This window comes from Microtus oregoni, unplaced genomic scaffold, assembly GCF_018167655.1.
Source record: "Microtus oregoni isolate MIOR12 unplaced genomic scaffold, Mior012 000018F_ref0000195, whole genome shotgun sequence".
NCBI lineage: Eukaryota > Metazoa > Chordata > Mammalia > Rodentia > Cricetidae > Microtus > Microtus oregoni.
In genome coordinates, this window is record NW_024543077.1 from 16,072,877 (window position 1) to 16,089,014 (window position 16,138).

A 16,138-nucleotide genomic window follows, 5' to 3' on the forward strand; every position below is an offset into this window, starting at 1 on the left:
GACAGGCATCAAAAACTACAGAGAAACTCTGTCTTGGGGGGGGGGGGGAATTGCTTCCCGCTCCTGTAGCGGCAGTGTAGCTGGCCACAAACATGGGTGTGAGGGGATGGCTGCTATAATGCTGAGTAGCAGAGACCACCTAAATTTTATTATTTCCTTATTAACTCATCTGAAACTCAGCAATTTAATTTCTTCTGGGCAGGAGTGTGCTGGTAAATGTGCAATAATCAGAGGAAAGGACACTGACTTGCAGCACTTGGTAATTTCAGAGGCACAAATGCTCCCTCCATGACCAATTTCAAGCCACCAACTTGTCACTCTTCCGTGTACTGGGAAGCAATGCACAGTACGTTGGTTTTCAGAGACCACTACCTGGCACCAGCATTCCACTGCTTACCTTTGAGCTCTTAAAGCAGCCAGAGCCTGGTGTGGTGGCACCCCTTAATCCCAACACCCAGGGGGCAGAAGTAGGCATGTCTCTGTGAGTTCAAGCCTGGTTTGTGTGGTCAGAGGTGATGCAGGACAAGGTGAGCCTTCTAGGCACCTGCTGACCCCAGAGGAGGGCTGCCGGGTCTCGGGGCTGCCTTTTGGCCTTTCCACTCCACAGGTTTATTTTCTAGAAATACAGGCAAGAAAAAGCATATGGCAGGGGCCGGGCTGGTGGTTCAGCAGTTAGGAATACTGATTGTTTTTCCAGAGGTCTCTTGTTTGATTCCCAACATCCACATGGCAGCTCACACTGTCAGTAACTCCTGTTTCAGGGGATCTGATGTCTTCTTTTGGCCTCTGAAGGCTCCAGGCACGCAAGAGATTCTCTACATACATAAAAGCATTGGGGAAGAGAACCCCACTTAAAAGATGTTGGTGCCCGATCTTGATTTATCAATGATTTTTATACCTTTTTTTATTAACTGTAAGAACTTCTTGTCATTTCTATCGGTGTGATCATACAGCTGACTCTACTCAGTGAGCCACAAACTCGACTATTATTCACTGTGAAGCTCAGGGTTTCAGATTTGCCTAGTGGGAGCTCCTTGACTTGGCTGCTATGTAACTGACTGTACCTTCAGGGTGCTCACAGCAGGTGTGCTGGGCTCCTGCATTTTTCTTGCCTCAACACTGAAATAGCTGTTTTTCAAGAGACCCTATGCACATCCTGATAACAGACACAATGATGTGTATTCTTACTTCTAGCTAAAACCCAGACTCCTGTGATCTGGTTAGCATAAAATGCTCTCTAGCACTTGCTCACCTTGGGCGAGTCTGTGGAACTGAGTGCAGATTAGTACGCTTTAGCATCATTAGCCGGGATGCTCTTGACTCCCTACTTCTAGATCCTAGTCCACAGTCTTTAGGAGTGCCTTAATTTCACTGACATATACTTGGAAAACATTTCTCAAAATGTTTTACCTTAAAGCTGAGAAAAGAACCGAGACAAACTTGTAAAAATACATCTTTTAATAACCATGAGGCAGCAAACCACGCCCACTGAGGTTTTTACTGTGTGGTTTACAGCACACACTGGCCATCACAGGGCACATAGACAAGCAGAGTGAATTGATTCTTTTCTGAAGCTGGACAACACAAGCCTGGTGTCCCATCTCACATTTGAGGCTGTGGACCAAGCTGGCTCCTTAGAAGGCCTATAAAATGAACAGCTTTTAAACAACAAAAGAAGTTATCCACCCCATCTCACATGGCCCCAGGAGTGCTCAAGTGGCCTGGAAGGACTGTAGTGTCTGCTTTCCTTTGATGGCTTTACAAAATAGCTATTTATGCCAAACCTGCAACACCAAAATGACAATAGAAACAGCTGTTTCTCTTCCTGAGTGAATTCATAATAAATACTAATTAAAGGCTATAGATGATGATGCCAAAGACTCTCCTAAGAAAGCTTCAAGTTTGCAGTGCAACCCTGGGAGCCGCAAACTGTCGTGTTCTCACTGCTGAGTGAGTCAGTCCGCTTGCTTTCTTTTCCTCTTTTTTAAGTTTTTTGAGACAGTGTCTCACTGTATACCTCAGACCAGCTTGGAACTTGCTATGGAGACCAGGATGTCCAGAGAGATGCACCTGTCTCTGCCTCCTGAGTACTGGAATTAATGTCAAAAGCCACCATGCTTGGCCCTACTTTTAACTCTTTATACTACAACCAAGGGATGGTGGAATTCTTGGCCCTTTTGAACAACAGTTTAGTGAGAGAAACACTAAGATTAACTAACAAAAAAGAAAAACTAATACTAATCTTGAAATCCAGCTGCCATTGTCTTGGAATGATCAACACTTAGCGATATCTGTGAATGAGAAGAGCCAGAGGTGATAAAGATTCAAAGCGATAATTTAAAAAACCATAGATGTGCATGCTTTGTAATGACAGCATTTAAAAATTATACAAACGGCTTTACTTGCCTACATGAAGTAGTGTTGGACTTAGGGAAAACTACTACACATCTCTATAGAAATACTCAGATTTGCAAAAGAGGCATCATGAACTGTTTATCACAAAATCAGCCGCTTGTAAAAATCTGTAACTATAATATACCACAATCCTTACACAGTGCTAGTACACTGAAATTATACCAGTTGAGCAGCTCAAACCACCAAGAGTTAAGACCAACAACTCTGAATGTTACTTAGTGTTACTTTAGTATCAACATGCTTTCTTCCACTTGATATCACATCAGGAGACATTTTTAAAACCCGTCTCTCTCTAATGCATTGTCTTAATCTCCGAGGTAGAAAGGGCACAGTTTAATCTCTCCACTGCCTTCCCGTTCTCCTTATCTGAAACTGTTATCAGGTCGATCTCTGTGTCCAGGACATTGCTGCTGGTGTGCCATAGGCTGGCTGTGCCAGGCAGGCACGGCTCAGCTGAAATATTTTCCTGGATCAACGCTTGAGAAGTCCACCAGCTGCCAGGAAGAGCAGCCTCTCGGCTGGTTGTCAGGTTGTCAGTTATCAGTCTGATCTGTATTAGACCAGAATTTCCACAGATGTAGCTACATCCTCCTTTGCGTGTCCCCCAGCGCAGTACCCGAGCACGCGCGAGGCAGACTGAGGGCCGGCTGGGAGGGAGGGAGCAGGAGCTGAGCGGTCCAGCTGCCACCACGCACATCACTCATTGACACAGGAGCCACCACGTGACTCTTATGCCATCACTAAGGCTCCTGTACCCTGCCATGTAGGTCTCAAAGGCAACCATTTGGCTTCAACAACCTTTTGCTCACTTGTCTTAGCCACTAAGCTTGTGCAGGGCACGAGGACTACCTGACTGATGGAAATCTGGAAAGGATTTTATCTTTCCTGTCACTTGGCACATTTCAGCTCCAACAATGTAACTCTAACTAAAAATTCTGGTGCGCCAGATGTGGGTGGGCATGCCTGCAGTCATTGCTCAGGAGGCAGACAGGAGGATGGTGAAAAGTCTGAGGGCAGCCCGGTCTAGAGACAGCAAGAGCCTGTCTGAAAACCAAAAAAGAAGTCAAATGTTAACCTTACTCTGACATCATTTAAAATGATGTCACTTTCCACTGATACGAGGTAGAAGATAGTAATCTTCAGTATACTGGTGCCTATGCAATTAGTCCTAAGAGAGAACAAAATTATACCCTCGAGCTAGCAGAGTCCTGGAGATGAACTGCAATCCTCTCCTGACTGGAATTCCTTGCACTTAACTGCTCCTCTCGGTCTAAGTCATCAGAGACAAACAGGGTCAAGCACAAGAGCACTGTGTCTCGCCATGCTATTCTATCACAGGCATCAACGGGGAGGCTGAATCCCCTTCTAGGATTAGGAGCAAGATAGAAGGAATGTTTCACATTGAGAAGAACGTAATATAGACCTCATAAAATCTAGCAGCATTTCATTCTACCAAGATATATAAATTTGGCTCCACTGACTAGTCAAGAACAAAGGAAAAGGCTCTTTACGCAGGGGACCGTGAGGCCACGACAGGGACTTGACGGTTAACTCTATCTCTGTTAAGTGCTGTGTGAAACTACTGGAATGTCGATCTCTATGGCGGAGAGGCGGGAGCGCGATGAGTAGGGCTGAGAGTAAGTGTGCATACTGGGAGGATGAGAGGACAGCGGCTGCCAGAAGGGCGACGACAGAGATTTGCACGCGCAGTACCAAATGAACAGAAGAAGAGCAGTCATAAACAGACCCCCCGAGCTAGCGATAGTGACAAACACCGCATAGTCAAAGGCAAAGACCGGCTCAAACTTCCTGTTGAGGTGAGTGTTATAAAAGATGGCCCAGATGGATGGGGCGAGGCTCACAGTGCCGGCCAGGAAAAACAGGAGTCCAGACACCAGATGGCAGCCTGCACTATTGACCAGACACTTGGCCAGTTTGATGTTAGGCACCGAGGAGTTGAAGGCCGTGTTACACATTCCAATCAGACAGAGTAGCAAGGCACCCATTGCGATCAGGATGCTGAGAGGCAGGGCAAACTGGAGGACACGCAGGTCCAGCTGGTCCACAGACAGGTACCAGGTGTGGTCGTACATCAGGCAGTCACTGCTTCCATCGTACCGGACACACTTCACCCACAGGCCGGTGTACACGGTCAGGTTCTTCTCGTTTCTGTTGAACGTGATGAGTCTCAGTTTCCTCCAGTTGGGAAGCAGAGTCCCTGCGAAGAGGCCTGCCACAGAGGCAATGCCACACAGGAAGGAGAGCACGGTGGCCGCGTGCACATCTCGGCAGCCCATGGCAGGTCGGCGTGAGCAGTCCGGTCAAACTAGGGGTGACACAGGGGGCAGATCAGGTACAGCAGGAGAGAGCAGAGCTACAAGGGCCACCGCCCGGCAGCATCAGTTCTGCAGAGCTTGCCGGCTCCTAGCCCTTCTGAGGCAGGGGGACTACAGTAAGTCTGAGGCCAGCCTGGTCTCTACGGTGAGTCCTAAACCAGACCCCACCCCACCACTCTGGAAAGAAAGAGAGGAAGGAGGGAGGGAGGGAGGGAGGGAGGGAGGGAAGATGGAATTTCATCTCCTCCCTGTAGGACAGGAATGCACATCAGTGTGTGTCCCAGGTCAGGCACACACACACACACACACATGCACACACACACACATGCACACACACACACTTTGTCATCACTGTGTCACACACACATGCACACACATGCACACTCACACACATGCACACACACATGCACATGCACACATGCACACTCACACACATGCACACTCACACACATGCACACACACATGCACACGCACACACATGCACACACACATGCACATGCACACACATGCACACTCACACACATGCACACACACTTTGTCATCACTGTGTCACACGCACATGCACACGCACACACATGCACACGCACACACATGCACACGCACACACGCACATGCACACGCACACACACACGCACACACACACACTTTGTCATCACTGTGTCACACAACAACTAAAAGTTTTGGCCACAATCGTTTTTTCTTTCAAAATTAACTTGAGTAACATCACACCTAAAATTTTCTTTGTTGTTAATATTCATTTGGCATACATACATGGGCCAATCTGCATATTAGGTGTACAATGAAAAGGCAGACATTAAGCATGAATAATTCAATTTACAGCAGGAGCAAGAACACTCAACAACGAATAGCCGGCTACAAGTACTAGAGATTGAGCGTAAGCGCCCCAGCAAATACACAGCGAGACTCAGGCAGCAGGGGAGTAAGGGGTCTGCAGAGGCACGGAGAAAGCATGGCAGAACAGCAGGCTGTTAAGAACTGACTCTGGACCACACAAGATGGACAGACATTCCCTGTGCCTTTAGTCTGCATCCGCAAAATGGGTATGAAAGCAGTGTCTACCTCACAGGTTCCCCCAGGGATCCAATGTGTTTGTGTAACAGCAGATGCTTAGAAAAGGGGGATGCGGTGTGTGAAGACGCTCAGCGACTGCCTTTGTGTGTGACCGTACCCAGGCACACCGGAGAGCTTTGAGCAAGGTGTGCTGAACGAATGCTCAATGAGGAAAAGGATAACACATCTCACTGCTATAATTCGACACGTCAGGAAATTATTAGAAGTGGAATGAGCTCATCTCCAGGGAAATCAGGCAAGCAGAACAGGAGAACAAAGTCCTGGGTTTCTGCTCACCCACCTTCTGGCTGATTCAATTTGATCCAAGTGCTTTTCAGGGAAATCTCTAGACTTGGTGGTTACAGAGCTATTAACGTTTGTGGACGATCAATGGAGAATCTGAAGTAGAACACCTCTCTCTGCTGATGCTATTGTAACAGAAACAACAGCAAGCCTTTTCTTGCTTCTCAAAGTAGTAGGCTGTATTCTTTTCTCTGGTATAATTAACTATATAAACCATTATCTGATTCAGATTTAAATTTTTTTTGAGAGTTTGCAGTGATCTCAAAGCACTACTCAAGTATATTTTCCAAGGAGGCCACAGAGCAGACAAATTCTCATGGCTACATTTCCTTTTCTTGTTATTTAAAGCAAGGTGAAGGGGTGAAGTTGAGAGTAACTTTTATTTCTGATACATTATCATGGTGCTCACAGAATCCATTATCTTTTCCAAAAGCAAATATTCTCTACTGAGATGGCACAAGAACATTCCCAGAAGCCAGGATCAGAAAGATAACAGTGATAAAATGCCAAGAAACTAGGTTAGCACGTGTCTCAGCAAGCAGGTACAATGTTCTTTAGAAAACTATGCTACATGCATAAGTTATAGAGTCATACAAATTAGGAAGAGTTTTACTAGCAGAAATTCTATGTCTGTGTATTCAAATAGTAACACATTATTAAGTGTATAATATGAAAATCAAGTTTGGCCATGGATGGCCTTAACTTAAGAGTAAAGAGGGCGGTTCTAAGTTTCCCAGAGTTACTAGCTACCACCTGTGCTGCCTTCTGTTAGTGTCAGAAGCTACAACTGTCCCAGGAAATTTTCAGAATAAAATGACAGATTATAGTTTAGTTTTCACGCAGGTAAAAAAAAAATCCTCCTCTCTTGCTTAATTTTAGCACAAAGGATGAACACTTTGGTGCAGGTTTGAGAATGCTTGCATTAGGAATGCTTACTGCTGCCAAGCTCCAGAATTCGGTTCCAGGAGTGTTTTGACCTGTTTTCCCCCATATACGATGAGTACAAGCATAGCGCCAGGCATACAATTCATTCCAGGGTTATATGAATGCATAGTGGGCCCTGTACCAAGACCATATAAAGTAGTTCACAGATGTGGGCTAGACAAAGAAATGGCTATGACTTGTTCAACAAATGTCTTTTGTTGCATGTGGCACAAATGGAAGACACTCAGGTCACTGGTCTAGTGTGCTAATAAAACATGCTGCCCCATACAAACTCAAAATACTGACGGTTAATCAACTGCATAATTGCTGTGTATTACGTGAACATTGTTATATATTAAGCAACATAAGCCAGTAAACCATTTATTAAAAAGTTATTGCCCTGGGTTAGAGAAAGACTGAGCAATAAGAAGGAGGTTATTCCTGTTTCTTCTAAAGCTCCAAGACTCCTTCAGCTACTCCTCTCAAACTCTTCACTCAACTACAGGTCCATCCCTGCTTCCAGAAATGGGAACAAATACTTACAATTTCAAAGTAATCAGTATCTCTCCAAACAGTGTCCTGTGCCACTGAGTCCTGCAACCCAAAGGCAACGGGGAACAGGATCAGTATACGCAGTTATTCATCCTCTCCTGTAACCCTTAGCCTACAAACAACACTAATGAAGATGGGCAGAGCTACATTTACTGCAGTCCTGGTGTACTGAACCACACCCTGCTTCAAGTCAACGTAAGTTTTGCATCAGTTCTCTGAGCTTGCCATGGTGAGACAGCAAGGACTAAAAGTTTTAAACGGAATCAACGAAGATACCATGAAAAGTGTTTCAGGAGCAGAACATGCGCAATCTCCAGCCTCAACCCCAGTGCTGAAGTTAATGTCGAGCATCTCACAGCTTCCTCTGGTGATTTCACTTTTTGTCCTGTTATTAACACTACGTATCTACAATCTGATGTCTTACTCCACTTGAGATAACATTTTACAGGGCGATGGGAAAATGATATATTTCGTTTGAAAACTGAAAATACTGCTGTCTTCCAGATTAGGACTCTTCATGTGTGAGAGAGGAAAAAGATTTCTACTCTTGTGCTTTGTCAATCAGCTCTACATCCAGAATATTTTTTCTTGAGACTTAGTTCCGACTGTGGCTTCATTTCTTTCCTCTCAGTAGCTTCCCCTTTCCTGAATAATAAAGACTCTGAGTCAAAGCTTCCCACAGTTCCACCACCCAGCTTCCACCCCAGTTCTAGGTCTCTCCTAGGCCACTCTCACCTTGCAGACCTCACAGTCTATGCAAGCACTCTGCCTTTCCGTTCACCTGTCCAATTTTCCCACTTCTGAATTTAATTAAGAGCTTGGCCACATGCTAATCCTCCACACTTTTTAAAAGCTTTATTTTCATTTGCTGTGTATGGATGTTTTGCCTGCATGTATGCCCCACACGCAAACAGTATCTGCCAAGGCCAGAAGAGGGTGCACCTGGAGTTACAGCTGGTTGTGAGCTGCCGCTGTGTGTGCTGGGAACCAAACCAGGTCCTCTGCAAGAGCAGCAGGTGCTCTAAACTGCTAAGCCAGCTCTCCAAAGCTCTAAGACCTTGCGTAGTCCCTGCCTATCCTTTGTTTACCTGATGTCAGTCATCTTGTGAGGGAAACCAACCGAACCCTCTTGCTTTCTGAACTACGGCCTTCCTCCAACCCTGGCTGCAGGATGTGAGCAGCACTCTGACTTTCTCTTCGGCAGCGGTGAGAATGCCTCCCACTCCTGGTTCACATACTCTTCTTTCCCACAGACTGAACTTCAGGCCAGAGATCCTGGCTTTGTCCCTGGTGTTTGCTACAGGCACACAGGAGGAAGTCTATTACTCGTTGACTGAAGGAGGAAATGCATAGCTGTCCATACGTGTCTAGCTGGGCTACAGAGAAAATGACAGCCTTGGTTTAGTGTAAATTCCGTTCACTTCACTCGGGACAAGTCACCACACCTTGCTCCCGGAGGCACTGGGGCTGTTTCTAGATCGTGTGCTTGTTTCCTGCTCCTTAGCAGCCAAAAGTCTCTCTAATTTTGTAAAATGAAAAACAAAAGCATTTTCCTAGCAATGATGACAGTTCTGGAGTGGTTACTGACCAAATAAAATACTCTGTTCCAAAACTACCACTCCACATCTGTCACCCGTGCCAGAGGGACTTTCAGAGAAGAACATCTGGTACACAAATGTTATCAATGATATCACCTGGAATAAAAAATATTTTCAAAAGGATGTTTTCTCTTGCTTTGAAGAGAGTCCAAAGAAGGCTGATGCAAAACAATGGCTAAGAGCTTTGGGAATTCACGAATCCATTATAATTGTTTTCAGGGACAATTCCAAGAAATCACTTCAAAAGAATGTATGTCTCATAGTCACTAAATTAATTCTTGATGTTAACAATGGCCATCCGTTCTATCTATAATTTGGGTTTTCCTGGAAACCGGAACCAGTAATCACTGTACCACAAGGGTTCTATACTGCTATTTTGTTGAAGAAAATCACTGCTCCCGGCTGAGACAGCAGAAGAAGGGAGACGTTCTATAAGCAAAGGACACGCTCACCTGTTAGTGCGCCTGCACCTCCAGAATCAGATGAAACAGGTGCACAGCTGCACACAAAGCAGAGATAATGCGGGCCTACGGAAACAGGAAAGGCTCCAAATTACCACAGCACTTTTCTAGAAACTAGAGAAGCAGAAAAAAATAGCAATCATCTAGACTTAATAAAATGCTACATCAGAAAAGGCAAGCAATACGTTTTTCAAAAGGAGAGTGTAAGGTTGAGAATGTAGCTCAGTGCTAGGATGCTCGCCCACCATGCAGAAAGCCCTAGGTTCAATCACCAGCGCCACTACAAAGCAAACAAAACAAAAACAACACAGGTGATCGATTCTTATAGTCGCTGTTAGATGTGAGTCCCAAAAGAAAAATAACACTCGCTTTGTGATTTGAAAGTTCAGGTTAATTAAGGCTAAAAATAAAAATCACTTTACTGGGTTAGTAATCTATGAAAAAAAATTAATGGCTTTTTTTTTTCTAAGATTCAGTTCACAGCTATCATGAAATAATGAGAACGATGAAGAAACTATACAACTGTCTTGGAACGAAAGAAATGCATTGTTTTTAAAGTGTTTTAAAAAATGGTGCTCACAGTAAAACCAGACAAAACGGATCTGCATTGTTCATCGTGAAATTTGCGACCAGAATGTTCTTTTTTAGTTTATGCCTTAAGCTATCATCCTTGGCTCAACCTGCCATTTCAGGAAGTTTCCCTATCTATAAACAGGAGTGACTTCCTTTTAAATACTACTTAGCTCAAACAGGTAGGCTGAGTGAAAACTCATAAACGCCCGCGAGCTTCCTGGGTCAAGGCGTTTATCACTGGTCGCATTCCAGTAATTGCGCAGGATGTGGCTGGGTGCTGACTTGGGTCAAGGTTCCCCACTCCCGTCCACGATTCTTGAACTGATACCAAGCATGCAAGCGTGACTGCTTCACAATCAGAAGGGCCCATCTGACATCAATGACACCACTGGGACCCCTGGAGACCTCTTCCAGGGCGGTCACCGAGGGTGGCAGTGGTGTGCTGCGGGGACTGTCCCTCCCCTCCCCCGGTGGAGCCGCGTCCTCAGGAGACCCCGAGCGGTCGCGCAGGGAAAGGGGCGGCAGCGCGCAGCCAATGGGGCGAGCCCGCCACACGCGCTCGCGGTGCGTGGGGACCGCCGCGGGTCAGCGTTACACAACCGGGCGCGTCAGCCGCTGCCGCGAAAATAGCAACCGCAGCTCGCGCCTCCACCCCCGCCCCCCCCCCGCCCCCCGTCTCCCCAGCAGCGCGGCCCCGCATTTCCATGCTCCTCGGAAGGGATGAAAATGTTTTAGCGCTCGACCAAATACCTCCTCAGCCAGTTTCCCCAGCCGCTCATGTGGGCAGCGTTTAAAATGCCTGCTCGCCGCCACTTGGCCGTTCCACACGACACCCTCCAACAACTTGCAGAAGACTCCGAGACGGAGCTCCCTGACCACACCTACCGGGTCCTCACGGCCCGAGCACCGTGCTCGCCCACTCGGAGCAGCCTCTGGCCGCGCCTCCCTCCGCGGTCGCGGAAGTGCGTCCCGGCGAAGCCGCCCCAGCGGCTTCAGGGAGCCAGTCAGGCTCTTCCCGGGCCCTGCTCAGGAACACCTTGCGGCACGGAACTACAGTTCCCAGCATCCACCGGGCCGCGGGCCGCAGGCCATATCCCGCGACCACCCCTCCTTCCGGTCCCGCCTCCCTTGCTTCCTCCGTTATGGCCTGGTTTAGGAACTGGCTTATAATGCCGTCATGCACATGCGTGAGAAGCGAAATCGAGAATCGCTAGAGTACTTAATCAAATACAGTACATGCAAAAGAATAACCACACAAGTTTACAAGGGGCCCTTTGCATGTTACTTTTGTGGTTATCTAACAACAGGCAAAAGATAATCTACTGCAATTAGGTAATTAATCTAACTTCACTCTTCCACACATCAACTATCCTCTCTCTTCTTCTCTTAAAAATGAGTCCCGTGCAAGTAAACATCTCAAAGAATTTCTGTACACTGATTATTTTTTTAAAAAAAGATTAAGAAATGTGATGCCTATGGCTTCTAAAGGATTCCACCGCACCATACAAACACGCACCGATGGAGAAACAAAACTTGGTCAATGTTGAAAACTTTTTAAATTATATTTTTCATACATTCCAATTATATTTTTTCTTCTTCCCCAAGTCTTCCCAGATCCTCCCCACCTCCCTACCTACCCAGTTTCATTTTATTTCTCAATACAAAAACAAAGCCCAAAAGAATCAAAACAAAATAAAAATCTCAGTAAAAACAAATGTGCCAAACAAGATCATGACGAAAAGCACACAAAACATATGGTGTCCTGCTTTGTGTTAGCCAACTACTCTTGCGGTTGATGTCATCTGGAGAAAATTGATCTCTTTCCCAGCCGCTGTCAACTGCAAAGAGCCTCTAGGTTAGGGCATAATTTTGACTCTAAGCAAGGATAGGAATGTTTCTTGTATTAGTCATTTAAATGTTCTGTAACTTCTCAATTACAATTTCTCAGAAAAGATGGAAAATGACCCCGTTTGACACTACTGTAGAAGATCTCATCCATTTCTGGTCCGCTCTGCCCTGGTGTGACCTTGGACAAGGAGACCCATGGGGCCTTATGGTCTCCATTTGCAGATCAGGGTGTCTACACCAGAAACTCATGAGAATTAAATTCATCTAATCCTGATAAGGAATACATAGAAAGGTACAACAGTATCTGACACACAAGGACTTAGCTATTAATAGCTTCCATTTTGTGTTGCTATAGTAACAATTGAACTGTTACTCAAAGAGGGGGATGTCTGTTATCAGTCCACTGCTGTCCTTTCCTGATCAGCACCATATTGCACAGACCCTGAACAAGTCTATCCAAGGCCAGAAACCATCCCGCCTCCAACCAGAGCTGGAGGAAAGGGGTGCCTCTCACACAGGCCTTGTTACCCCACCCGTTTCTGGCCCCTCTGCTCCCATGCCTGTACCACTGCAATGACCTCAAATGTGAGAGAAGAAACCCTTCCAATGCTCCTCCTGTCAGGAACAAGACAGGTGGTACAGCCCATCTTGAGAAGGAGCAAAAGTTGGTCAAGGCTCTCTCACACCACACCTTCGGAAACATCCTTCCTTCTTCTTCCATCTTAACATCCTGTGATGACCTGAGCACACCCAGATAATACAGGATGTCACAATTCTGCAGACCTGATTTGTAACATAAATTTCACCCCAAACCTTAACCCCCCACATACACACCTTGCCATGTACCATGACATGTTCAGATTCTGAAGATGTGATCTCCTTTAGGAAATATTCTGCCTATCATATTCTAAGAACCTCTTCCATGCCGAATCAAAAAATCAGGTCTTTTTTTTTGTTGTTGTTGTTTTGTTTTAGTTTTAATTTGCTCTACTTTCTTTTACCACTTTTTCAAAAAAACTTTTCCTTACATTAAAAAATGCTGCACTGCTATTTCTAATCTCTAGTTCCTTGCCAACCATTTACTTTCATTTTCTCCTCAGTCTCTAATATAACTGGTAAGAGGTTTGCTCCTCTTCTCTTCCCTCAATCAATACACTTCCTTGGAGAGAGGAACAACCTATTTTCTCAAACCCGCATCTTTGGCTCAGACTTTCCATCACTTTAGCGTATAACTAACTGCCAGCCCATCTGCTTGACTACTATTGTTTGAATTTCAGCATTTGCTAATGCCAATTAACCCCAGAGACAGATATTGGGGTTCAAGATGAAGACCAGAAAAGCAAAGCAGCCAAGCTACTAAAGAGCTCTTACCTCTATGAAATATTCTGACTGAAAGTGAGCAAGTTCCTGTCTCCTCCCATCTTATATTCCTCTCTAGTGTTGGGATTAAAGGCATGCACCTCCACGCCTGGCCTCTATGACTGACTAGTGTGGCTAGCTTTGCACTTTGATCTTCAGGCAAACTTTATTTTTAGTAAAATAACAAATAAAATGTCTATAGTACCCTGTAGTGATGAGGTGAGCAGGCCTGCTTTTCATCCTGCCCGGTTCCCACATGGCTAGCTTTGCCCCGGAAATAACAACACACAAATTGTATTCATTTAAACACTCTTGGCCCATTAGTTTCAGCCTCTTATTGGCTAATTCTCACATCTTGCTTAACCCATTTCTAATAATCTGTGTAACACTATGAAGTGGTGGCTTACTGGGAAAGATTCAGCATGTCTGACCTGGTAGCTGGCTCCATTGCATCTGACCCAGAGAGGAGAGGCACAGCAATTGCCTCACTTCCCTCTTCCTCCCAGCATTCTATTCTGTCTACTCCACCCACCTAAGGGCTGGCCTATCAAATGGCCAAGGCAGTTTCTTTATTTACCAATGAAATCAACACAAAACAGAAGACCCTCCCACATCAGTACCCGCTGTGGATTCACCGATTCTCTACCATGAGAGTGGTTTCACTTTATTACCCATTTCCAATGATGTATCCTCCACACTTTACTTAAATTAGGAACCACATCTTGATTCCTCCTTTAATGAACAAAGAAAGTAAGGTTAGATAGTTCTAAATAAGTTAAACAGACAACAATTTTGTTTTGTTTTTGGGTTTTTGAGACAGGCTTTCTCTGAAGCTTTTGGAGCCTGTCCTGGAACTTGTTCTGTAGACCAGGCTGACCTTGAACTCCTGGAGATCCACCAATCTGTCTCCCTGAGAGCTGGGATTAAAGGTGTGTGCCACCACTGCTCAGCTCACTTTAGAACTCCTTAAACACCTAGGAGTGAGGAACATGCCTATAGCTACTTGGCTGAGGCAGGAGGATCATTTAGGTGTGGAATTCAAACACCTGCCCAGGCATTGTGGAGTGTCAATTAAAAAAAAAAATACAGCACAGAAAAAGAGAAAAGTTTCTTTTGAAGCATTTTTAAAAACTGTTAGGAATCCATAGTATAGTATGGAACAGGAAGTATGACGGCGCGTTTCATCGTACGTAGGTATGGTACTGGGGACTGAACCTATGGGCTCACAGTGCTGAGCACTCTGCCACTGAACCATATCCCGTCTTAAAAAACAAAGCCCAATTGCACTCATTCATTTTCCAGTCAGGATTGTGGGGAGCCCGGGCTGGCCTTGTTGCCCAGCAGCTGGGGTTACAGAGCTGTCTGTCCACACCTGCAGTACAATTCTAATACAGAACAAAAACACCAGTCACGGACAGGGACAGGGCATGGTACAGAGGAACTTGTCTAGACGTGACGCAATATTTTCTGGTTTTTAAACCTTTCAGTGTAACCATGACAACCACCACCATTCCCTCCTATCCCAGCTTTTAAGAGAAACTTGTGTCTTAAACTTTTAAAGGAATACATTACAAATTTGGAATTATAACATGAATGGCTCTTTGAAATAAATTAGCAGTTGTGATCTATGTTTTATAGGAAAATCTGTCTGTATTCATCATACATTTCTTACTATTGATCCTGATGAAAATGGCACCACTTCTGGGAAAATTTTGTTTTTGAATCTGAGGTTCAATTATTACGTAGTTCTCTTATCTCCCGCCCCCCCCCCCCCGCCCACGCACAACGCAGCTGACTGGGGCTTCTATTTAATCATGTTTCAGATCCTTCCAGTCAAAAGCTTTTACTCAACATCTGTCCTTGATTTAAAACAAGCTCCACATCCTGTAATTTGTGACAAACCATATACAAATAGAAATAAAGGTATATTTTAGCTGTATAATTATGTTTTCTTACTTAATATAATAAAATTATACTACAGTCTTTTAAAGTCTTCTCATATATAAATAATACCAAAATAATGTTTGATAAACAATAAAAAAACAAAGGCATTGGTTAGAAAACACTGGCAATTTCAGAAAAACATATTGGAATATGAGGTCATGAACAAAGGAAGCTTTTGTCCTTTGCTTTCAACTTTGAACACACTCAGAGTTTACAAAACAGATGGGAAAAATACTTTATCATATATTGCTTCAAAATTAGTTATAATATAAACCGCATATCCTGTTCTTCAAATTCCAAGTATTTCAAAGGTCATGATTCAGACAGTAGCTATGCTTCACATGGCTTGTATCTGGGCACCCCAAAGATTTCATTTCTATTGTAGACACTTTAATGATATGTACAAAGAGGATAACTTCCTCTACAGTTGTCCAAGTATCTGGTAACTATTAATTAATAAACTGTCACATGGTGAAAACATTTGAAAACTATAATTTCCCCCAAATGAGTGGGTAAGGATGCCAGGGATAGTAGCCAAAATCACTCCTGTCCTTTTCACACTGGTCATAGCCAACAGAGACAATGACCCTACCTGTTTCTCCTAAGTTAGCCACGGAAAAATTCCAACATTCATTCCATTTCTATGGTGTGCTCTCTATTCTCCTTCAACTAGTTAACAACAGCCATGCAAAGATAAAAATGAAACCCCTGGTAGATATGTTCCCTCTACTTGCCAAGTTCTAATCAGAAAACA

General features: G+C 44.7%; 1 protein-coding gene across 2 annotated transcripts; it reads right to left on the reverse strand.

Moving 5' to 3' along the window:
* Window positions 1-1,434: 1,434 nt before the first annotated feature.
* Window positions 1,435-11,261, reverse strand: LOC121459030 (claudin-12). 2 transcript variants are annotated; one of them, XM_041668521.1, is made up of 4 exons: window positions 11,119-11,261; window positions 9,652-9,726; window positions 7,593-7,643; window positions 1,435-4,741 (listed from the first exon to the last, which is right to left on the reverse strand). In XM_041668521.1, exon 4 carries the CDS (start codon window positions 4,710-4,712, stop codon window positions 3,978-3,980), a length of 735 nt encoding a protein of 244 aa, XP_041524455.1. In that variant the 5' UTR covers window positions 4,713-4,741; window positions 7,593-7,643; window positions 9,652-9,726; window positions 11,119-11,261; the 3' UTR covers window positions 1,435-3,977. The 2 variants fall into 2 exon arrangements, with proteins under 2 accessions (XP_041524455.1, XP_041524456.1); XM_041668522.1 differs by lacking the exon at window positions 11,119-11,261 and adding an exon at window positions 10,984-11,106.
* Between the last annotated feature and the right edge of the window lie 4,877 nt (window positions 11,262-16,138).